At 41.9% G+C, this 24724-nt stretch overlaps 1 protein-coding gene across 1 annotated transcript; it reads left to right on the top strand.

Moving 5' to 3' along the window:
* Positions 1 to 2077: 2077 nt before the first annotated feature.
* Positions 2078 to 24292, top strand: RAB20 (RAB20, member RAS oncogene family). Its single transcript, XM_042810652.1, has 2 exons — positions 2078 to 2313; positions 23215 to 24292. Exons 1-2 carry the CDS (start codon positions 2142 to 2144, stop codon positions 23733 to 23735), a joined length of 693 nt encoding a protein of 230 aa, XP_042666586.1. The 5' UTR covers positions 2078 to 2141; the 3' UTR covers positions 23736 to 24292.
* Positions 24293 to 24724: the final 432 nt, after the last annotated feature.

The raw sequence follows: 24724 nt of genomic DNA, 5'->3' as shown, positions 1-24724 counted from the left end.
GGAAGGACAATGTCCTGCCATAGGAACATACTCAGGGACATACGAACATACATAGGGAAATTAGCAAGGGAGCAAATAAACAGGCTCTAATTTTCTTCTGCAAAATTAGGCAGCTTTCATACTACAGGATATTAGAAAGACTGAACTGCTCTGAACTGCCACTACAGTGATTTTTGGCTCAGGTTTTTTGGCTGGCACACAGACTGACTTTCCTGCTCTCAAAGGGATTTTACTTTAGCACAGAAATCAGTGTGCTGCCCACCTCCATAAGCTGTCCCAAGTGTCTGAATTCCAAACCATCTGGAGACCAAGCATGGTAGCCACGTTGCCACATTGCCAGGAAGGATAATGAGCAGCCTCACTGTAATTACATGGTGTCCTCAGGTGCTCTAAACCAAAACCAAAACAAAACAAAGCCCCAGACAACACCCACAGCCTGCCTAGGTGAGCTGTTATCCAAACAGGAACGTGTTCCACGTGATTTCCTGTCAAGTAGCTTTCTGTGTTCTTCATGCCCATACTTATCACCATGGGGAGCTCCCAGGAAAACTCAAAGATTTGGGAAATTATCTTGCAACAAGCCTATAGATCTGAAGGCTAGAGAACAAATTACAGGCTCTTATTTTTTCCCCAAATATTGTCACCCAAGCTCTGTTATTATCTATATTGCATTACAGTGTATCATGAGCTATTTGACTTGAACAACACACGACTTAAATTCTCCACTGGAGACTGGAGAGCATTCTTACGGGGCACTGTGCTGGGCCTTGTGAACCTGTTCTCCCCAGGCCAGTGGAAGGACTTTACAACCTGACCTCAGGAACACTTCTGCATACTGGGAACATGCCCACATTACCAGCTTTTTCTCCTAAATCCTCCCAGAGATCTGAAACAATGTGCAGTATTATCTGACCCTGTTGCAGCCTATTATTTGGGGCAAATTCCTATGAAACAGGGACGAGCCTTGAAGCAAGCATGGAAAGTGGATAGCAGCACGGTAAGGTGCATCCCTGGCTCAGCAGTCATGTGCTGTGATGCCTGGCCCATCGTGCTGCCTCAATCTGTAGTCTCCTTTATCTAGGCTGTGGTGAACGTACTGCCATTGCTGGGAGCTGCTGGTGACACTCACAGGAATCCTTACTCCGACTGACTCCTGTTAGCCTGAAACACACAAACTCAAAAGCGCAGGGACACAGGTCTCTGTTTAAAGACACTGCAGAAAACATCTGCTAAGGGCATCGTGCTCTTTTTATAGTACACACTATTTATTATTAACTAAAAAAAATGTTGTTGCACCTGTTTTCTGCCCTAACTTTTCTGTATTGCCATAAGAAGCTACTGATATCTGTTCTCAACACAACAAAGAGCTACATTTCAGCAGTGCCTCTGTAGCAACTCACCTTGCTCAAATACGGAGATGATTGCTTTAAGTGCTCCAAACGCCATGACTTAATAGCGGAAGCAGCGCTGTAAATCAATAATCACACTTGAGTTTTAGTTGGTTTTTTTTTTTGTTTTTTTGTTTTTTGTTTTTTTTAATTACGTGGACAGTAAATGAATGCATGAGGTGGGAGTTACAGCCAGGATCCCTCTGCTGGTACGGGCTCCTGCTTTCTCTTTCTGCATGGGTGCCTGCCATTCGTAAGAGCGGCACCAAGAGGTGATCAGCAGCCGATCGATTAGTAGTAACTCTGCTACCTACTCTGACAGCTGCTTCCCCTCCCCGCTCCCCCAGCCCCACCACGTCCTGTCAGGAAGTTTTCCCGAGCTGCCGGCAGGAGGAGGGCCGGTTCAGGAGGGGCCGGCTGGCTCTGCGGGGATGCGGTAGCTGCAGCTGTGCCCCCGGGCTGGAGCGGGGCTGACTTACGGCACCCAGCCGAAAGCCTGCGAGACGACGCGACCTCCCTGCCGGGCCGAGCCTGAGGCCCAGGGCCACGCAGCTCCCGCCCGGGTCCCTCCCCCTGGCGCCGGCCGGGGGAGGAGCGGGGCCGGGCCGGGCCGGGCCGGGGGGAGTGGGAGGAGCAGCGGGGGCGGCCGCGCAGTGGGGCCGGATCGCGGCGGCGGCTCCGAAGGAGCGCCGAGTTGGTGCTGCCCGCGGCGGGGCCGCCTTCGTCCCGCCGCTTCCGGGGCCCGGCGGCGCGATGAAGAAGCCGGACGGGAAGGTGGTGCTGCTGGGGGACATGAACGTGGGTAAGACTTCGCTGCTGCACCGCTACATGGAGCGGCGCTTCCAGGACACCGTCAGCACGGTCGGCGGCGCTTTCTACCTGAAGCAGTGGGGGCCGTACAACATCTCTATCTGGGACACGGCAGGTGGGCCGAGGGGCTGTGTGGGCGGGTCGGGCTTTCTGTCGTGCGAGACCAAGGCTTGGCGAGGCTGCAGGGGCAGGGGCTGAGCCCCGCTGCCCGCCCGGGACGGTTCCTCAGCTTCAAGTGATGCGTTCTGCAGCCCCGCCGTGTTCCGTGTGCCTTTCGGGACGCCGGGGATCGAAGTTCTCTCGCTGTGTCACTTCGTGTCACAATCTAGTCCAACATGGCTTTTCCTGTGCCAGGAATTGAGAAGGAGGAAGAGGGGGAGCGAAACTGCTGAAGAGTTGCGTGGAGACTTCTTGGAGGGCGAGGAGGAGATGCGTAGGAGATGTGGCTACTTTGGCTTTACTTTTTGCATTTCTTAATCTATTACTGTAATGAAAACACATCAGTAGTTCTACCTGAGACCTGTCTCACCAAGAGGATTTCCCTTTGCTGATCTGCCTTTTTATTTTTATGTTTATCTCACGTCTATAATTGCAGTGTATTACTATGTAACATAACTGAGGCTGAAACAGGAACCTGGAGGAGCCCTAGAGCTGCATCTTAGCCAGCCAGATGAAGCACCCAGGTGGCTCCCTCCTTGGAGTGCTAGGTCAGAGATGGTCGTTTACTGGTCTGGGCTCCCTCACGCCCCATGCTGAGAGCTCCTGCTGGTTCCCTATCCTCAGCAGGACTTCTGAATCCGCATAGGCAGAGCCAGTTGAAAAACATCCAGCACTGGGAGCACCATCATGCGTGGTCCCGCTCTCCTCTCTGGTTGGGGATTAGTGTTGAGCTTGGTGTCCTCTCCCTCACCTCCCAAAGGTGCTGGCTCTAGGCTGGTCTCACTGTTGACTTGTGCTCCTGCAGAAGGGTGGAAGTTCTAGAAATAAAAGATCAAAGATTAGAAATGCTTTAGCACCACAATATGACAGAATTACAGTTCAACATTTGCACCTTTCTTATCTTCTTGAATACGGAGTGCCAACGCCAGATGTCTGTCTTAACCCTGCAGTGCCCTAGCAGTCCTTTACTCTTACTTGTACACAGAGCAGTTGAGAACATTAGGACTAGGAAATGGGGGAGTGCTTGGCTGTAACTGCTGCATTAACTCTGTGCTCCAGCAAAATGCAGTCATACAAGGTTAACTGTACTTGGATATATTTTGTTCCTTGTACTAAGGGACATGGTTTATTGGGGAAGTATTGGTGGTAGGTGGGCAGTTGGACTGGAGGATCTTGGAGGTCTTTTCCAACCTTTGTTATTCTGTTAGTGCATGGTCTAATTTTTATACTCCGTGTTGTATTCTGTATGTGAATGTCATGGTTGTCTTTTGATAAGAGAAAAGAAAACCAAACAATGTTATTTTGAGCCCCCTTACCTCCGTGGAAGTCATCCGTATTTTATGTTCTGTTTGGACGGTTGTTGTTCTGACATGGATTAGGCATTTGGCTGTAACGGGGTAAGCATTGATACAATATAATATTTTTTCTTTTTTTAACAGTACTGGACTTCATAAAATAGAATCGTAGAATCATTGAGGTTGGAAAAGACCACTTGAGTGATAGATGAGTTTATCCAGAGTAACGGTGATAGATTGTGGGTTAAGTGTATGTGGATATTAGTACTACAACAGTTCAAGTGCTGATCTGGGTTGTTTAAAATATGTATCAGTTATACTCATCACTGTTGATCTTGCATTACTTCTTGATTTATTATTCAGAAATATCTCTCATTTTTTCCAGAAATGATTAAAACTGTAGGCTAAAAGGTTTAGAGTGTACGTTGCAGTATTGTCACTGCTCAGTAAGCCATGGAAATGTGCATGTTCTGCCAAGTTAAGTCTGAAAAGCAAATGAGCTATTCTAGGTGGGAGTCTTCTCCTGGCTCTATGTTCAAACCCACCTTATCCTGGAAAGATCAGCTTCTTAGTCTAATCTAAATCTTTCATATTCTTATCCTCAAGCCTTGTAAAATGGGCATGCAGAAGTTGTCAGACTTGATTTTTTTTTTTTTTTTTTTTTTTAATGTGAATTCTAGCAGCAAGTAATTTGACGTTTCCAGTTTTCCAATCTGATGATTAGGAAAGGTCATTTGGATATTGCATCCAACTCCAGGAGGCAAACAAGCTATACATGGAAAAATACCTGAGAGAAGCGTTATTTGCTTTGTTCTTGACACTCTTTCTAGCCATCCGCTCTTGGCTGTTTTCTCCATTGTCAGAGGTTTGGCTAGATGGCCTCGTGTCTGACCCAGTGTGGCTGCTGTTGTTTTCTTGGAGCAGATGCTACAAATTGTTTTGTTTGAGTCAGTTAATTCAAAGGAATTTAGAAAGCAGAACCAAACAAAACTATGTGCTTAAACTGTACGAAAACCAACCAAACAAAAAACAGAGTAACTGTGAACCTTTGGTGCATTTTAGAGGACAGCTCTGCTAGATACAGACCTTGTCACTGAGGCACACAAGTGTATGCTTTGAGACTTTCCTAGTGGCATGACTGAAGAAATAATTTTCATAACCAAGAAACGTCAGCAACAACATCAGCCAGAATAACTTCCTCCTGCGAAACAACCGGAGGTTGGAGACTCAAGGATGTCCAAGGATGTGCGTGTGTATGTATGTGTATGTATATATGTTTATATATAGCAATAACAACTTCTAGACAGTGCTGACAGCAGTTGTGTAGTAACCCAAAGCTTCCTGCTGGGCATCAGAGGCGTGCAGCACTGAGCTAGTATGTAGCCTTTTATCTCTGGTACTGCAAACGCATCCTGAAGTTCTGCTGGTCTCAGCCTTGCTCCACTTTTAAAAGTGCATGGAGTGTAGGAATAACAATTTATGGGAGTGTTTGGGATTTTTAGGTGTATTTTCTGATGCCTTAATATTTCAAAAAGAACTTGTGTGTATGTTAGTTTTCAGTCTCTTTAACTTTACGCTTGTTCATCGGATATATTAGCGATGGTCCTGGAGGCAAGGTTTCTTAACTGTTAGTGATCAGTGTCTCCTGTTCTAGTCCCTTGGAATGAAGCAGCAGACCAGTAATTTAATCACAAGTATGCCATAAAACTCACTTTGTGATTGAAATGATTGTGTTTTAAGACAGAAGTTGCCTTTTGAATTTACCAGCAGAGTCATGCAGCGTGATAATGAGGAAACATAAAGATTAACTGGAAAAGCAAACCTCATTTATTTTCCTCCTCTCATCTTAATCTAGCTGTCTGAATGGGAGAACTGATTTGACTCTCTTCTGTCAGTATTCAGCTGTCAAAGAGGTAGAGTTGAACTGTAGTGGTCTGGTTCCTCCCTCACTCAGTCTTTGTGCCTCTTGACTTTGGCTTTTCTTTCTGTGTAGCTGTATGCTTCCTTCTGCACGTTTTTCTCCCAGGGAGCAGGTGACTGGTGAAGTTCTCAAGAGGAACGTGGGTTGGCATATGACTCACTCATTTGGAGTACAGGGTTAGCCCAGATAGTTTGGTCTCACTTCTGCTCCAGAGGCTAGATTTACTTGGTGTGAACAACTTGAAAATTGTAGGTAAGAAGGAAACGTGGTCCTCTGTCATGATGAAACAAAGCAGTAGAATTAAAACATGTCTTTTCTTTACAGGGAAGAAGATTGATAGTAGCCACTCTGTTGAATGTTCTGCTGTTTCTCACTTTTGGAAATGGAGGGCTATAGAGGGAGAGAAGAAACTACAGATGAGGTGGTTTATCAAAGCCTGAGATGACCCTGAGGCAGGAGAAAGGCCTTGCTGTGCTGGAGGTAGGGTGATAGCGTAGCAGTTGAGATTGGATCTTGGTCAATATGCGATGAGGTATGTTGGAGGAGGTTGTTTGGAAGGATTTAGAAGACAGTACCTCAAAAAGTATCTTGAGCATCACGGGTCTTTTAGTGAGGAGTACTGCTCTGTATCTAGAACTTATGAAACAGGTTCAGAAGCCAGAATAAAGGTTTAGCTTTTAGGACATCCACAGAAGCATAGTTTTGTTGTTGTGAAACATTGCACTAAGGCATTTAGTAAAAATTTAGAAATGCCTTGTCACAAGGAACTGCGGGGGGAAAAAACAAAAACATCATGAAATGGGAGATAAAATTTGCACATTTTGTTTACTCAGATATGGCTATCTCACTTTATTGAAGGAGGAATTTTGCTTCTAGTGTTTCTTTTTAGAACAGACTCTTGAGTGGCAAGTCGTTGAGGAGGGTAAACCATTTGTTTTGTTTATTGTGTTTGATACAGGCCAAGATGAATATCGTGTATGAACCCCTGTGGTAGCTGCTGTATTCAAACTCCCACGTTAAATCCATGCTTTGCATGTGGTATTTAATAATAGCAGGCAGTGTGACTCCACTGGTCTAGCCAAAGTGGGAAATGACTTTATGGTTCAAGAAGACTCTTCAAATCCTATCAGTAACATGATACTGATACACTTTGTTCCTGGCTAAAGCTGTATGGTGTTATGCCATGACATTGCTCATGTTCATCAAGCCATAGCTGAGGTTTGCAGTGTTGGAGTCCTTGGTACCATCTCGACTTCTGTAACAAAAGATGTTATCTATTTTTTCTAACTTGTGCTGAAGTGAGGCCTGAGTGTTAGAGAACAACTATGTATTTATGTCCAGTCTGTGGTGCATGGCCTGTGTTCTTGTTTTTATGTGAAAATTTTGTTTCTTGGCTTTATGTTATGTATGAGTTTGTACAAGCCCATGTTTAAAAGCCCCAGATCCCAGGTTGGAACAGTACGAGAATCTTCATAATGAAGAGCTTGTGTCTCTGGCATTGCATCCTTCCTTCCCTGCTTAATGAAGCAAGAAGTGCATTTTCCAAACATCTCTGTCAAAACTGACTTGATAGCTGAAAGGTTAATTTAAGTAACGACTGTCTGCTTCATGACAATACCGACAAAATCTGTGAAAGTGGTGTAAGAGAGTAATGGCTAGTCAGGCAATGGAAGTGAAATTGCACATGTATGGAAATACATGTTCCTGGTGAATCAGAAGTATGGTGGGAGAAAATGGAGAAAATTTTGGAAGGATGGCCACAAACTGAATTATTTGCTTCAGTAAATTAGTCTGCTAGTTGGGTATGTACAAAGGCTTAAATAGGTATTCTGTGCAATAAAGCAAATTACTAATGCCCTATTACACTCTTCATTTTGAGCTTAATATCGGTCATCTGCATACCTGAGCTGCCTCTTTCAACAATTTTAGGGTGGAAGGAAGGGCACGGGCATGAAACATTATGGGATGCTTTTTTTTCTGCTTGCATTATTCTCTCTTCAGCTGGATAAACTGTAGTTTGTTGTAACATACAGGTGAACGTGCATCAGGGAGAGTTGCTTTGTATGGTTCTTATTATTTCCGAGGTACCAGGCACCAGAATGAAAAACAAATATTTATTTAAAATTAGTATTGCATGTTTAGGTGCCTGAACTTAGACAGTCTGGATTGTGTCATTGTCTATTGACTGTGTAGGCTTCTGTTCTTTCCTTCAGAAGGAAGGAGGCAGTGGGTGCTCAAAATAGTCGGTAGGCAACTTGTTAGTTCAGAGCTTTCCAGTTACTTTGAGCATGGTACAGGATAGGCAATGAGCTGTTAGTTGTGTAGCTTTCCAGTTTGAGTGTTTGTGTATGTTAGGTGGTTGTCTTGATTCACCTATGCTTAGGTACACGTTATGGTGCACAAAGCTCAAAGCTAGGGAGACTCTCAGTCAGTTCCACACTGCTTTGGCCGAGCTTCTCCTGGTAGTTGAACTAATTTGTGTATTTTTACTTCACACTTCACAGTGACATACCATAATTCAGTTGTCTGGTGCACGACAGTTGTTTGGTCTTGTGTTGAAGCCTGTAGCCATGTGAGCTTCCAGGAGATTTTTCCTGTGGCATTCTTTCACTGCTGAACTGAAGGTGAACTTGGTCATTCCTTGTCTGGGTCATGCTGTGGTGTTGCAAAACATCTAGACAAGAAACCTTTGTTTGCGTCTCTGTAAGGAAACTTACTGAGTTTGTGGTGGATACTTCTGGAGCTGTTAGAAATTATGGAATAAAGTCATTTTTGTCTTCCAAGTCTGACTGATTAGACTTCTTCTGGGGAACATTGTGTAGAACATCCTGAGATTAGATCATTAGGTGTCAAACTTGTGATAAATTACTTTCTCTGCTTTGCTTGTGTTACACTGTGTAACTTCACATGCAGATGTAGGGTTCTAGAAAATGAGACTTGAAATTGGTGATTAAACTTAGTTTACCTGAGGGGTAGTGCTGAGAGCAGAGGTGATCAGAGGATTAGAGTGTTCCCCTCTAAATTTGACCAAACTGTCAATGCAAATAAATTGTCAGGCTTCAGCACAGGAGATTGAGATAGTATCTCTTAGGACAGCCAACTCAATAAGCATATACAAGATTTTTCTAACGTTACTAAGCTATTTTGGTATGGAAAAAAACTAATCCAGGAAAGAACTTCTTAATATTGTTTTTAAGGGGAGATGGATCATTAGATGTGAATGAATATTCAGCTGTATCTGTCCCATCTCTTAGGAAACAGACTAGAGTTGAAATGGGCTCTGCATGGGCCATCCAGGAGCTAGTTGTGGAAGGACTCTGCTGACAGCATAGACACCTCCCTGAGCTCCAGTGTATTACTGTTTTATGTATATAATGCAAAAAGACAAAATGCCTATTTGAGCTTTTTTCTTTTCTGCAAGTTGGACTGGTTTGGTCTGGGTGATCCTGTGGGTCTTTTCCAGTCTTGGTGATTCTATGATTCTAAGTTCTTCAGAGCAAAAATACATCTCAAACTAGTTTGTAACGTGGTGGGAATTTCATGTGCAGGATTCTGGGAGAATTGTTCATAACTTTCAATACTTAAACAGATTACAGTCAGAACTGTCTTCTTGTGAATTAAGGCTTCTGTGCTTTCAGGTTCTTCCTGTTTGTTAGCAGTGAGATCCCACTTCTCCCCACTATTTCAGCTCTTTCAAATTCTTCTTTTTTTCTATCATGAAAAAAACTCATAATATCCTCAAATACAGAGAGTACCATTTTTCTTTTTATCTGGTCTGCAGGTTAATGAGTTTCAGATTGGAATAATTTTGTTCAGTAGCAATTAAGTATCTGGTATAAATACTTCTCCCTGTTCTCTCAGCCTCTCCTGTCCTCAGCTGATCTAATGGCATTTCTTTCTGTAGTTCATTATATGATTTAATATTCCTAACCACATTTTTTATACTTAAATGCAAAAACACAGAGAAAAGGTGTTTTCCAGCCACCCAGCTGCTCTTGTGTACTTTGTTTTAAAAGGAATGGTTTTCAGTACTGCTGAAGTAGCAAGGACATATTTGTTTTACCATTTGCAGCTGATGACTGCCTAAGAACTTTCAGTCATATAAATTATTCATCTGTAGATGTTTAAATATTTGAGATTTTATTCTTCTCTTAATTATATTTGTAAAGCAAAGGATGACTTAGGCTTTCAGGCAAATGTTGTTCCTGTAAAAATGTTAAGTAGACATCTCAAAGTAAAAGCTTGTTAGGAGAGGCAAGGTAAATGAAGTGTAATGCACCTCATGAAGAAAAAGTTACATGCATCGAAACAACCTTTAAAAGCAAAGAAATGTCTAAAACGTGTATTAATTCCATTACATGGAAACAACCAACTCTGGATACCTGCTTACGGTCACGTTCTCAGTCCACTGAACGACAGCAATGTAAAAACGTGCACACCTGGTGTTGTGCCCTTGTTGAATTGACCTTCATGGAGCTCTCCTCCCGTGTCCCCAGGGGTTTGGGCTGCCCGACTTCCCTGTCTGGCTGCACCTTGCGACACTTTATGCTGTGGAAGTTCTCAAAGTTCACTTTCTGTTCTTCAAAGTGATGTCTGTCATCTGCGTGTACAAATCGTGTTACAAGCTAGGAAGAAAGAGGGTTTTTGGTTATACTTCAGGGTTTTTAGTTTGTTATTTGGTTCCATTTCTTCTGCTGCCTTTTGCTCTCAAAGGAAGCAAACATTTTGGTTCTTTAAAAAAAATTAAAATACAGAAACAACAGAGGCGTGACAGAATCTATAGTGGTAAAAACAACCACAAAACAAGCAAAGAGAGCTCTACACAGTTGAGTCATCACCTTCTAAGCTTTGTAAAAGGGATCGTTAAATCTCTTGGGTCACTGCAAGTGGGACACATTTTAAAAAATAACTGGTAAAATGAGGCTTTTTTTCTTTCTTTTTTTTTTTTTTAATCTTCTCTGAGAAGCTGTTACAGGCTGTTGCTTACTTAAAAAAAAAATAAAATAAAATAAAATAAATCTTTAGTGATACTGAAAACACTTTGGACTGCTCACTCCTCTCTGGCCCCTGCCCATATCACAGAATCACAGAATGGCCAGAGTTGGAAGGGACCTCAAGGATCATGAATCTCCAACCCCCCTGCCACATGTAGGGCCACCAACCTCCCCATGCAATACTAGACCAGGCTGCCCAGGGCCCCATCCAACCTGGCCTTGAATACCTCCATATAATTACTTGCTATTTTTGTGAGGAGGAATGAGCATTCTATCAGGCTTCCATAGGCCGTCAGCTTTCCCTCCCACAGCAGATAGCTGTATGTATCATGCTCCTATTGTTCTCCTTATCTCCTTTCCACTTTAAGCAATGGATGCCATTCCCATATCACTCTGCTCAATTTCTTGGTTTCTATTAAACATTGGAAGTCCAGTGGCAGTGGACCAGATGTTGCCTTCTCTCCTTGACCTAGAGATGCTGCCTCATCTTCTTTAGAGTGGAAAAAAAAGTTTTTAGTGTTAGTGTTACTCCCATTGTGCCAGGTTGGGTAAGATTAATGAGGCAAAATCAATTTTTACTGTGTCTGTTTTACACTTTCTGTTTCTTTAACTAATGTCTTCACACAGTGAATATTAAATATGCTGCTAAGAATGCAGGCAGAGAAGCCTGAAGTGGAACTGGCAGGAGGAAATGCTGGAAATGCAAAGCCACATCTTCATCTTCGCCAGCATGTGTTCTGAGAGCAGAAGCCCTGAGGCCTGTGATAAAGGTTATCTGAATGTGGTGAGCCTCTCCCATAGGAGCCAGGAGGCAGCTGTCTGGTACAGTCCTGTTTTTAATGCTTGCTGAGGACAGGCTTTTGGGTCAATGGGATTTCTGTTTCTAATGAGCAGTAGCTATCCAGAGAACAGCCGGTGAGAAAGACTGCAGCTGAACTTAAGCTGGTTGTGATTGTGATGGGTAGGAGCAGTTGTAGTTTTCTTGAGGATACATTCTGCATGAATGAGTTGTGTATGGTCTTTGTTGAGAATCTGCCTATAAATGAATTGATACTGGAACAAATAATTAAAAACGTGACTATTGAGCGAGACTAGGTTCATGTCCCTTGTTACTAATATGATAAAAAGTTGATTTTTATTTGCTTTCCATAATCTGTATCTTTCATTCTACTTCCACCCATCTAGCAAGGCTTTAGTGTTTTTCAAATTGCTAGCAAAGGCTGGCTTAAAAAAACATAGAATCATAGGATGGCTTAGGTTGGAAAAGACCTCCAAGATCGTCTGGTTCCATCCTCCTATCATGGGCAGGGTTGTCAACCACTGAAACGGTAAATAAAATCAATCTGAGTGTCAGAAACCAGGAGCTAATATACAGTTATCTACTACAGCAGGGTTTAATTTCACCTGAAATAAGAGGTAATATCAAGTATGTGCTGGAGCAGACCATCTTTGGGTGCCTGCTGTTGATCTGATAAGCATGGCTTCCTCATGTGGCTCAGACGATTATCTTAATCATTATGCATGCAGGAATTATTTCTCAGTGTTATAACCTGTGGTGCAGAGGGTCACCTCTGACAAAAAGAAATGGCAGCCTCCAAATGAGATTTTTTAAATGAATCCTGATCTCAATTTTTTTTTCAGAATTTTAAAGATATATATATATATATATGTTTAGTTATTTTTCCCCAGTGGCGAACAGTGGTAACTACTGGAATTCAGCTGCTGTCTTGCACTGTTTGATTCTAAAAGCTTATTCATTTGGAAGTATTTTAGCCCTTCCTTTGTTACCTAATCCCCGTGAATTTGGAAATGTATAGGTAGGATAAAAGGTTTATGGAAGTAATTTATGGAAGTAATGCTTGAGGTATTAGTACTTCATATAGGTACTGTCCAGGTAAGATTTAGTAAGTAATTTCATCTCCAAAAGGAACAGCCAATGTATTCAGGGCAAAAGCATCCCTTTCCAAATGCTGCAGGGTGCCAGTGTCTGTCCCAAACAAAGCCATGCTGTCCTTAATTAAGATGTTTGTTAAGTTTATGGTATTTCCTCACTCAAACAATGGTATGATGTATCATATTGTAGTGACTTGTTGTGTATGTAATTGCTCTCCAAAAAAAAAACCCAAAAACAACAATCAAAGAACTTTGAGGGGAATTTAGAAGATTAAAAAGCAGGTTGTAAAAAGAATTAAGGCAAAAGCAAAATATCTAATGAGGAGGCTGAATGACCTAAGTAAACTTAAAACAGGAATAAAAATGAAGAAAAGCAGGAAGCATTTCCCATCTGTGAGGGAACAGGCAGATGCCCACTTCATAACTGTTTTCCCAGAGAACTTAATAGGGGTTCAGAGGGCTTTCTGGTGTAATTTAGGGAGGGTGATCTCAATTAACCCCACCCATCTCTGATTTTTGTTTTAAATATCACACCTGTATCAATGTTTGCTTGAGTGAATTGCAAGCTGAGTTGACTTGCCAGCTCCTTGTTGAGCAATACGAAATACCCAACGTGTGTGGAGTGACCTTTGGGGCCGTGAGTTGTGCTGAAACAAACCCAGCCTTCCATTCCTGCCTGAGCTAAGGACCAGCTCTCCTTTTGGAGAGCAAACACCGAGAGGGATTGTGGATTCTGAAGATCTCCTGTCTGCAGATAAGGAGTCAGTACCAAACTCTGCACGTAGAGGTGGGATTATTTGTAGTGACTGTTCCTCTGCGGGAAGGAGTCGTAAGGAAAAAGGATCAGTTTTCTGGCACTGGAAAGGAAAACAAGCTGCTTTTGGAGTTAGTCCTGTGGCAAATGAATTGCTTTTCTGCAGGAGTGACGTTTCTTTGAGGTGACAGAGTGGTGCTTCAGAGGGTATTAAGGGGGAAGGGCTTCTTGCACAACCCAGGGCTGAGTCTTGCATGGCTGTGGTGGTTCCACACCCCCCTCGCTGGCCTTGTTTCCTTCACTAACCAATAGCTGACCATGAAGCAGTTAAGGAGTCTATGCTATTGCTTCCCACAGAGCTCTTCCAAAGTAAATCCTAAGTGTGCTGTGTGTGGGTTTTTGGTTTTTTTTTCCTCCTGATGGTTTGCTTTTAAGCTGGAACGTGTTCAAAGGAGGGCAACAAAGCTGGTGAGGGGTCTGGAACACAGGCCATATGAGGAGAGGCTGAAGGAGCTGGGAATGTTCAGCCTGGAGAAGAGGAGGCTCAGGGGAGACCTCATTGCTCTCTATGACTTCCTGAAGGGAGGTTGTAGTGAGCTGGGGGTCGGCCTCTTCTCTCGTGTCATTAGTGATAGGACCAGGGGGAATGGCTTCAAGCTACGGCAGGGGAGATTCAGGCTGGACATGAGGAAGTATTACTTTTCAGAAAGGGTGGTCAGGCACTGGAACGGACTGCCCAGGGAGGTGGTGGAGTCACCGACCCTGGGGGTGTTCAAGGAAAGGCTGGATGTTGTGTTGAGGAACATGGTTTAATAGGAGCTATTGGGAATAGGTGAACGGTTGGACTGGGTGATCTTTTAGGTCTTTTCCAACCTTGGTGATTCTATGATTCTATGATTCTAATCAGGCCTTTCCTTAAGAAGGTCATCTGTCAAATAACCAGTCCTTTTTTTTTTTTTTTTTTTTTTTTTAAGTAGCAATTATAAATTGTCTTTTAAACATAAAGGAATATTACATTGGTGCTTACAGTTCACTTATTCAAAGTCAAATTTCTAGCTTCAACCTTGCTCTCTTCCTCATGTTTCAGTTTAGCTGCACAGCAGCTTCATAATTTTCATTCTCAAGTGCTCTACCACAGTTTCAGCAGGGTGGTGCTGATGTTAGATTTCAGCTGGAGTTGGTATTCCCTTTTGACTGCAATGATATTGTTGCAAAAAATCTGGCATTGCCTCCTTTCTTTTGCCAGATTTCCATGTTAAGCTGAAAAGTCTTCCTCTGAAGACTTCCTCCCATTTTTGTATGGAAATAGAGAAATACCAGGGACTTTTTTTTTTCTTGTCTGTGTTGCAGATACAGTCAAGATATGTTTGCTGGGCCAACAGGGCAAGGCCAATTCTATTTTTCATTTACAAGGCACTTTACTTCCAGACAGCTAAAAATACATGAGCTGCTCAGTGTTTCTGCAGTTCTTTCTTTCATTTTAAAGCTAAATACAGATCAAAAGAATTAAATTAAATGAGGGGCTTGAGGTAAAAAGTAAGTTTTGTCTAGCTAAATGAAAAAGTTACTTGCAGCAGTGTCAGTGGGATTTTTTACTGCAAATAGGGCTTTTTTGCAAGGCTACCCAAAGTTATTTTTGGCAAAAAGCATGCTAGATACCGTGGTTAAGAACGTTCTTCTATGTAATGTTTTGTGCTATAATAACACGTGATTTAAACGTAAGTCTTTGGATAGAAAGCATATGTAAAATTGATCTTCTGTGGGGACTTTGCTTTTGAAATTGAAGTTCTGGTGAGATCAGAAGCTTGGACTTAGCTATATTAATAGAAAGCTAAGTTTTCATTTACTCTCACCAGCAAGAAAAAGAATTTTGTGTGTATGCAACAGAAGAGATTCCGTTGTGCCCCAGAAAGGTTTAAGTTAATTCCTGGTCTAAATCTTTTAGTGAATAGAGATCTTCTCTGATAGTGTTTATCCTTCTTTTTATAAGAGCTGTGCAGTCCCTTTGGCTGGTGAAGGCATTTCTGATTCGATATCCAAGTGTGCACTTAATCCAAAGACACTCAACTTGGAAGCCTCTGTACAAAATAGGCAGTCTAAACAAATGCATATGGCTGCACGTGAAGGTAGACTGATTGCCAAGCTAGATTTTGTTCAGGCAACAGTATGTATTTGTTACAAGGTCCACTGACCTGGCAACAGATGGCAAACTGAGCCTTTGATATTTTGTGGTTCTTGGAGTCCAAGAACTGTTCTGAGAAGTTTATAAAGTGTAGAGGGCAATGAAAGCTGTGAAGGATTCAAGTGACTACATAGCCTTAGTGATGCTGTTCTGTGGTCTTGGTTGTAGAGTAATACAGGAAAGTACTTTTTTTTTTTTTTTTTTGGAAGAGGGTATTTCCTGAATTTCTCATAGAAATTCAGTCTGAAAGCTGAAATATAGCAGATTAATTTGTGGGATATTAACTTCTCTGGCTGGTTTATGAAATACAAATTCTTCCTCTATCACAGGGTGAGGGCTAACTGAAAATCTATCATCATTGTTATGCAGGAGATTCAAATGAGGATTACAGTTGCTTATCTCTGACTTTACTCTGTGAATCCTTTTCGTTCCTCTCTCCTTCGTTAGCTCCATCTCCTCCTTCCTATAAACATGTACAACAGGTCTGTCTTTGGGAACCAGTAAATAGAAGTCTTCATTGCCAGTTACAGAGTGAAAATTTTCAAGGCTGAATTGGAACAGTTCCAGGCTGAAACTGAGTAATATGACTAGTACAAGAATTGAGAAGGTGACTGAGTGATGGTTATTATATCTGAGGTGTGGATGAGAGGATTTGATCAGCTCTTTTAATACTTCTGTGACTTGGTGTGCTCCGAGGGATATAATAGTGGATTGAGCTGCACAGATGTTAGCAGCTAGGCACCCGCTTTTAGTTTAGCTGCCTTTAGATTAAGAAGCTTTTACTTAAAATCACATTTCTTCCAAACTGTCACACTGTTAACTGTCAAAAAAAAGAACAACCCAACCCAAAACAAAACAACAACAAAAAAAACATTGGCAGAAAGCAAGCAAACCAAAACAGAAAAACCCAGAAGACTTACCAACAACCCAAAGCAAACTTTTACCCATTGCTTTCAGTTGTGGATTCTTCAAAGGCTTGCTGTGAGTTAAGCTCGTGTCTTTTGAGTCATTTCTTTAGCATAACAGAAAAATTGTTGTGACTAGGCATTCATTTTGGAGCTTCTACTAGTGAGTATCCAGGAGAGATAACCTCAGGGGCTAGTAAATAAAAATAACCCTCTAGCAAAAGTTACCGTTTCTTTTCTTTTTTTGATATTTTCATTAAATGGATTTTTGTGAGCGCTCTTTTGTCGTAACAAGACGTCATCCTCAGCCCAAACTCAGATGATCTTTAAAACTCAGTAGATCATTAACTGGCTCCTTAGGGCCCTTGGCATGTGACTCAGAGTGCGCTATGCGGATGCCGTTCTTGAGTAACTTTCCACTGCGCTATTTGCCCTAACAATAAAAGGCCCATTTAAGTGAACTTCTTTGGAAGAATTGTTCTATGTGAATTGTGCCACCGTACCACTTCTGAAATGCTAATCAAATTGATGCTTTAATAGCCATTAAGCAGTTCAAACTGCTTGACCGGTTGGGGCATTCCAGTCATGAGGAGGAAGTGCAGTTCTCAGAAAGATGGAGAAGGCTGGTGACAGTTCCCTAGCTAGTAAGGGCTGTCATGGGGGGGCTGTGCTATTATCACTCTATGTGCATGTAGTAAAAAAGGAAACAAAGCCAAAATACAGTTATGAGCAGTTTTTCCTGGTGGAAACTATAAGAACAGAAACAAATTAATTACAGTTGCTGCTACTGTTTGTTTTAGCTTGCTTGTAAGGTGACTTTCCTGTTTAAAAGGCTGGGAATAAACTTGAATTTCTAAAGGAATATAAGGAGTGCTAAAATTAGAAAATTATTAATCCTCTTAAGAGAAGGTGCCTATTTTAGAAGATAGGTGACATGGCTACAATTTTAGGGCAAAATCTTTTACCTGTTTCATATTTGACCACGTCTTTTGAAAACCATGCAGCAGAACTTATTTATGGTGTACCAGTTATTTTTGGTTTAGCTATTATATTTAAAGAGGAGGAAGAAGTAGGCAAAGAAATCAGGTTATAGCTGTTTTCCATTAGATGAATTAATATTCTTTAGTTAGAGGATGTACTGAACGGCCCCAGCTCTCTCAGCTTGTCCTCATAAGAGGCATATTCCATCCCTTGAAATCATTTTGGTTACTGTTACTGTAGCAATAAATAACACTTATTCAATTGTTCTGTCTCCTTGTTAGTAATAGATGGAAGCAGTCACTACGTCTTAACTGGTCCTAACCTCTCTGCAGAATAATGAAAGTGTAATGTAAATAAGAGAAAAACAGAATGCAGGTGTACACCTATCATTTTCATACACTTTTTAATGTAAGAATTTATGAGTGAGTTCGTCAGTATTTCAGCCGAGCATGGGCGTCTCTGAAGCACAGAAGAATGGTTGCAGTTTTCTTTTTCTTGAACCTGCAAAGAACAGGCAAATAGGGAACCAAAACTTACCATTCATTTTCCTACTCTTTTGAATATAGTCAGCCAGTAAGAATTATTTTTGGTGTGTCCATGGTGCCGAGTTAAGAAACACTACACCTGTAAGCTCCGAAGTGGCTGCACAAATCTTCCCACTGCAACCAGAGCCTTTCCTTGGCAGCGTCTCCAAGCTGCCATGCTGATTCTTGATGCGAGGGCAAGGTGCACTCAGGACTGTTCAGCCTTCTCTCTTGCAGCAGATCAACTAATAAGCCCCAGGTTCCAGGAAGGGAGCCCAAGTCTGAGCTGTTGCTTAGATGCAATCACACCTTGAACATTCTTAACTTGCCATCTCTGAATGCCTCAGGGTGACTGTGGCTGTAAAGCCCCATGTGCTGACTGTGTGGTTTCTAATGTTGGACCTCATGCTCTATGTCATTAAAGTGTGAAAAGAGCTTAGTAAAGGCCAGACACCAATAATGGTGCCTGGGCAGTGACTCTCTTGCAGAAAGTGAAGATGTTTTTTTTTTCTGGTGGTTGCAAACTAGAAAGGTGCATTTTAGAATTCACACAGCAGTCAATGGCTCTGTGCAGAAAGATAGCTTTACAGGCCTAAAATGATTTGTTTTTATAGAGTGGGGATGTTTGCAGGATATTTGGAACCTCAGACTCCATCAGAATTTGACATGTTTGTCCTTTAAGACAAAAACATGGAGCATAAAATCATAGAATATCTCAGGTTGGAAGGGTCCAATAAGGATCATTGTGTCCAGTCCATATGGAGATTTATGGGATGAGGGTGACTCTTTTTGCCCTTTTAAGTCTTTCTTTAATATGAGACAGATACTTGACTTAGCAATTAGAATAAGTTACGTTTGGAGATGCAGTAGGCTTTTCCCAGTCATATACTACGTTGAGATCTCTTCCTTGGCTGTTTGGTTTCGGTGGGTTTTCTTCAGAATTATTGAATTATTTTCCTTTGTTCTTTGTGCACATAACCAACGCAGCTGTTATTTTCTTCTTCCCTGCGTAACTCTTTCTACTTTACAAGATGAAAGTGAAACCCTTTGGGTATTAAGATCTGTACTTTCCAATGTTTAAATTATGTTCTTTTTTGGCCAAGATATCCATCACTTAATAACTTAAATAGTAGCTCCTGAAGTAGGACGCAGTTCACACCTCAAACATTAATTAATTTCTGAGCAATGAGAACTAACAAAATAAATGTGTCTTGATTTTCAGTAGAGCTTGAGGTCTGTTGTGTTCTGAAGCTTCCACGTACACAATTATGTTCTATAATATAACACTGTGAATGTATTCTGCTAGCTAAAGGCGGAGCTTAAATGAATGTTCTGGTTACTCAGTGTTCAGTGGCATCATGTTTTTGTTCTGCTTTGTTTTTTTCTTCCCCAAAGACTTTTATTCTGTAGGGAATTTTGTCTGGGAGCAAACCCAAATGTTGGCATTTCGAATGGATTTGGAAGTCATGTATTCAGACAGCTTCTGGGTATGTAAAAATTGAGCTATCTGGTGTTTTCAGACTTATTTGTTTCCACTAATTCCTACTTATGTCCTCCATGTTAATCCTTTGTGATGGAGAGCTTTACTTTTATCCCCAGGTAACCACAAGCACAGTCCAGTTCATCTTAATAAGGATCCTAACTTTAAGGGAGAGATGATAAAGCTGCCTAGAAGGAATAAATTTCAGTATTGAACAAGAAGTAAAGGACTTCATCAGTATTAGAACTCTGCAGTCCAGGTCATTTGTGGGTAGGGGAATTTTCCTGAAACCTTCAAGGACATTATTGCTTGTTTTCTGATAGTCTGCACGTAGCGTGGTGTACATGCACAAACACAGATCTCAGTTTCCCCTAATGTCATGTAAAGGGTCCTAACTTTATTGCTCTATCTGCAAACAGAAGGAAACTTGTTTCTTGGGAAGGATCTTCTTTGTCTAGACTTGTGATCACACGGATGGTCCTGCTGAAGCAACTCAGTGGCATCAGCCTCACCCTTTGGACCTCCCTCTCACTGCAGCTGAATCCTCACTTCTTTCTGGTGCTGTTCTCTGAGCTGTCTTGTGGGTATCATATTTTCTCTTTTTTCTTCTTTTTTTCCTATCTTGGCTATCTGCTTAGGGCACAATTCCTGTCTCACTTTGTACGTGCTTGGATTCACACCCTCCTTGAAAAAAGAATTAGAAATCAAAAGAGAAAGCGTAGCAGATACCGTATGTTTGTGTTATTTCCTCTTGACTTCTACTTGGATTATAATCCTGCTTAAACAACAGTGAAAAGCCTTGGAAGAGATCTGGTCCTATGGACTCTCTCCGAAACTGTCGTGACAGTTGTGCACTCTTGTTAATTTTAAATACAGTACTCGTGTGCTTCTACCTTTCCACTTCAGAACTCAGACTCCTTTCAGACTTTGACATCAGAATAACATCATCACTGTTTTTCAGTGCTTTCTGGAAGACCTTTTTTTAGCTGTTTAGTATTTGTGGTGTTTCATGCCCTCAAGAGGGAAAGGCTGCTTTGCATTCTTCTCTGTGCTCAATACTGAGAGATTTAGAACTCGTTCTTCCAGTGGAGGATTTCTTGGAACTATGTGTGGGAAGTTGCATTGCTTTAGGAGGTGCAGTTTAAACCTTTGAAGAGGTAGTAGGTGAGAAACGGGTTCAGATCTGTCTGGAGGATATCTTCTGCCCTCCCAAACATCAGCAGCACTCCAGAGACTGCTTGGGCTCTCACTCAAGGAACAGCAGGCAGGGTGCTGTGGGAGGCTGGCTGACCAAGCTTGGGCATCCACCTTTGCTCAAGCAGTCTTTAAATTGAGCCTTGCTCATTTCTCAGCCCTGCCTCTTTCAAGATCTGCTTTTCTCTCCTTTCTCCCGCAGGATCCTTACGAACTTTGTGTTACTGAGTCTGGATTTTGAGCTCCTCGGCTGCCCTGCTCTGGGGGTGTGATGCCTCTACCACACGTAATTGCTGCAAGAGCCTCTGAAATACAAATGGCACTGCGGATAATTATATGCCCATCGGGGTTGTTAAACTGATATAAATAAGGCAAAATGTGAAAATGAAAAATGGAAATTAATTTTAGTTGCTTGGCTTTAAAATCTTCCCTTGTATTCCTTTGTGGTTGATTTGGTTGTACTGCAATTCCTCTGGCTGTAAACCATTTTATATAGTTCTGCCTCTCTTTTCTTTTGCTTTTCTTTTTCTGCAGTAGTGAAATTGCTTAATTCTTGGAGTCAGTGTTTACTGCTTAGGCGAGGTGACTGTGTAAAAAGACACCTTGTTGGAGTGAGACCCATTGGTTCCAGACCAAGAAATAACTGACCCTAGGAAAGGGGTGGCTGACTGCTTCAGTAGGGGATTTGGACTTCGTGATTCCCAGAGGTCCGTTCTAACTCCAACAATTCTGTGACTGTGCATTAAGATATTTCATGTTAATGTCTGATACTATTTTGGCTTTTATTATATTGACTGGCACCTTGAGGAATAGCTAAGGCAGTAATTTAAATGCTTTGGGCAGTTCTGGGGACATTCTGCCTATAGGGGTGTTCCAGCCTAAGTGCTACAAGTGATGTGTACAAGGAGACTGCAGCAGAAGCGAGTTATGCATTTTTCTTCGTGTTTATGTAGATAGCGTTGTGTGGGTGAGTGAGAAAGACTGCCCATAATTCCTCTGATATAATTAATCCCTTATGCAAAGCAAATTCTTCCTTTTGCTTTTTTTCCTCCTTTTCAACAATATGTTAGTTGTAGAAACAGTCAGTCTGTAGTTAAAGTGTAATTGTGTCATAGTTTATATTATGCTGTGCAAGATTAGATTAGCATACAAATTCTATAAAACAAGCAGTAGGATTGTTCTGCTGTTCAGTTGCTGCAGCAAATGATTTTGGGGGCTGGATTTTATAGCTTATGCAATTCAAGTGGGAGAATAGGGAGAATATATGTTCCATTGTGGCTTCCAGACCACAGTATAATCGGGATTTTGGGGAAAATAGGTCATGGCACAAACTTCTGCTAAAAAATGGCAGGCTTCTAAAGACAGCTGTAGTGCAACTGCACACTATGCACAAATGTGGACATGGGATTAGAGTGAAAAGTGGGAGCAGTGATCTCTGCTACACCCCTGTCTTCCTCGCCCTTACCAAGCAAGAGCATCTCTTTTCCTTTTTGCCCTCTTTTCTTGTTTCCACTTTTCTGATTAAAGAATTTCTTTTTGCTGGAGGAAAACAAATCAGAAGTTACACAAAATTGCCCAGATGCAGTTCTCCATAAACTTTGCCTAATGCTTTCCTGAAGGCCGTTTATTGAACTTTTGACCGCTGAAATGTCGTATGACAGTTATTTCCTATTATTCACCATGTAAGGAAGTATTTCAAAGTATTTTAACTGCGTGCATGCTTTTTGATGGGAGATCCTCATTTTTTTTTATGCTACGAGAAAGGAATGGAGACTACACATGAATCTACGGACATCCATTTATACTCTTTTTTTCAGTCATTCACCAGCCTGAAAGATACCACTGTTTTTATTCACACAACTGTTTTTGTATTTCTGAGCATCTTTAGCATCTTTATGCCTCTTTATGTTTTCCTAATGTATGCTGGCCTGTGTTTTTCAGCATGAATTTCTACCTTTCCCATTCAGCAGTCACTTGCAGTGATTTCGCGATGCTGTTGCTCTCAGTAATCAGTAGCTTCCTGCAGGAAAAAAAAAAAAAAAAAAGTAACCAAACAATTTCCAGACTTCCTGTAAATGGAGGCCCCGTGTCCAGGTCTTGCTGACACACCAGAAAGCTGTGCTGCCATTCAGCCATGCCTCCTGGTTTTGTATCATCTGCAAACGAGCTGAGCATGCTTTGTCCCTTTATATGGGTCACTGATGGAGATATTAAACAACACTGCAAGAGCCTGAACTCTGCTATCTCATCATTGCTGCAGCCGAGGCTGCCACCAACTTTCAAAATCTGAGAAGTGAATTGCTAACTTTGATCCAAGTTTTTTGAACTGACTGTACTTAGAAAGCATGTATCAAGTTTAGTTATGAATTCTAGCGGAATTCAGCGCAATAGAACTTATTTTGTGTTTGTAAATGACTGGATAGGTGAAATGGGGCATATGTGGTTGTGAGCAGGGTGGTCATTCATGGGGCATAAACTAATGGTTCAATTTTGTTTTGTTTTTTTTTTCTTCTTGCAATTGTATTTGCTTTTCCACTCTTGCATGGTTGCTCATCTTTACAGATTCTGTGCCCTGAATCAGCGTGCATTTTGCTGAGCTGCTCTGTGGCACTGTTACGCTCTTAAGGAAAAAAAAAAACCTTACCATCATGTGGAATTGGCTTGAATTTTCGGAAACTTTTAAACACTGTTAGTAATGCAGCTTCCTGCACACTAACATTTAAACCTTTTTCAGGCCGGGAACAGTTTCATGGCTTGGGATCGATGTACTGCAGAGGAGCAGCCGCCGTCATCCTGACGTATGACGTGAACAGCCTGCAGAGCCTGGCGGAGCTGGAGGACAGGTTCCTGGCACTGACAGACAGCGCCAGTGCTGACTGCATCTTTGCTATCGTTGGGAATAAAGTGGACCTCAGCGATGACTGTGCTTCGCCACCTGATGAAAACAGACCTGAGAAGGCCGTTGCCGGCTGCAGCTCAAAGGTGCGGAAACAAGTCCGCGTGGAGGATGCGATTGCGCTCTACAAGAAGATACTGAAATACAAAATGCTGGATGAGAAGGATGTTCCAGCAGCTGAGAAAATGTGCTTTGAGACCAGTGCGAAAACAGGATATAAGGTGGACTACCTCTTTGAAACTGTGTTTGACATGGTCGTACCAATAATCGTACGGCAGAAAGCTGAGGGGCCATCGCAGACTGTAGACATTACTGACTACAAACCGGCCAAAAGGACAAAATCTGGGTGTTGTGCCTGAAAGTGATGTGGCATAAAAAGGGGGAGGGACTGCCCACTGTGGCAAACAGAGGAGCGTTTGCAGCACACCAGAGAGGAAAAAGCAAAGAAAAAACAGACTGTAATGGCTTACAACCCCTAAACAAAACAGAAAAAGCACCACGAGTTTCCTGAGCATTAAATGTTTCTGAGAAACTCTGTGTATGAGAATGGGAGTGAAATGATGGAGGATGTACCAGTTTCCAAGGGCTTTGAAGGCAATTTCTGTTGGTACACTTGATAGTGACAATCATTTGAACAGTTTAGAAGAAGTCTTATTTTTCAATGACTCACCACTTCATGTTACGTGAAAACGATCTATTTGTATAATCTATGCAGCTTTCAAATGGTTATCATCTTTTCCCTTGTGATTCTGACTTTGAAAGATAGAATGCACGGTACCTTTTTTATTCTTAAAAAAAAAAAAAGAAAATCCAGGTATAATTTATATATGTAGCTAATAAAGAAATTACTGTCAGGTCCAGCATTGTAAGATTCTGAAGCTGTGCTATTAAAATCACTGTGGATATGTACTGTTAATATGGAGCTTTGTTACTGTGAATTCTAATGTGGGCTTGTTTTGTCTCCCGTAGCTCTTTTCTGTGGCTGAAGCAGGAGGAATAGGAAAAGAAACTCTCTATACAATAGAAAGCACACCAAGGAGTGCTAAAGAGGTGCATGGCATCTCTTCTGCCTGCAGTAAAGAGGAGGGGCTAACGCTTCACACTGCTCCTAGGGCTTCCCAACCAGTGTCCCACACAGACACTGAATACTATACATACTTCCAGTTTTCAGGTTCTTCTGCAGGGTCTCCTTCATCTTCCTACAGACGCTGCAGGCATGGTTTCTCAAAAGTAGAAAGTTAGCTGTTTATATGCATTGTGTCTCTCTGCGTCCAACCCAGTTCGTGGTTGTTTGGCACACAGGGAGACCATTCCCAGATGAATGAGGAACTATGTTATTACTGAGTAT

The sequence above is a fragment of the Centrocercus urophasianus genome, unplaced genomic scaffold (genome assembly GCF_019232065.1).
Source record: "Centrocercus urophasianus isolate 14NV4802_14NV808 unplaced genomic scaffold, USGS_Curo_1.0 seq_12, whole genome shotgun sequence".
Taxonomy (NCBI): domain Eukaryota; kingdom Metazoa; phylum Chordata; class Aves; order Galliformes; family Phasianidae; genus Centrocercus; species Centrocercus urophasianus.
The sequence above is the reverse complement of the archived record's forward strand: the minus strand, read 5'-3'. Positions and strand labels throughout refer to the sequence as shown.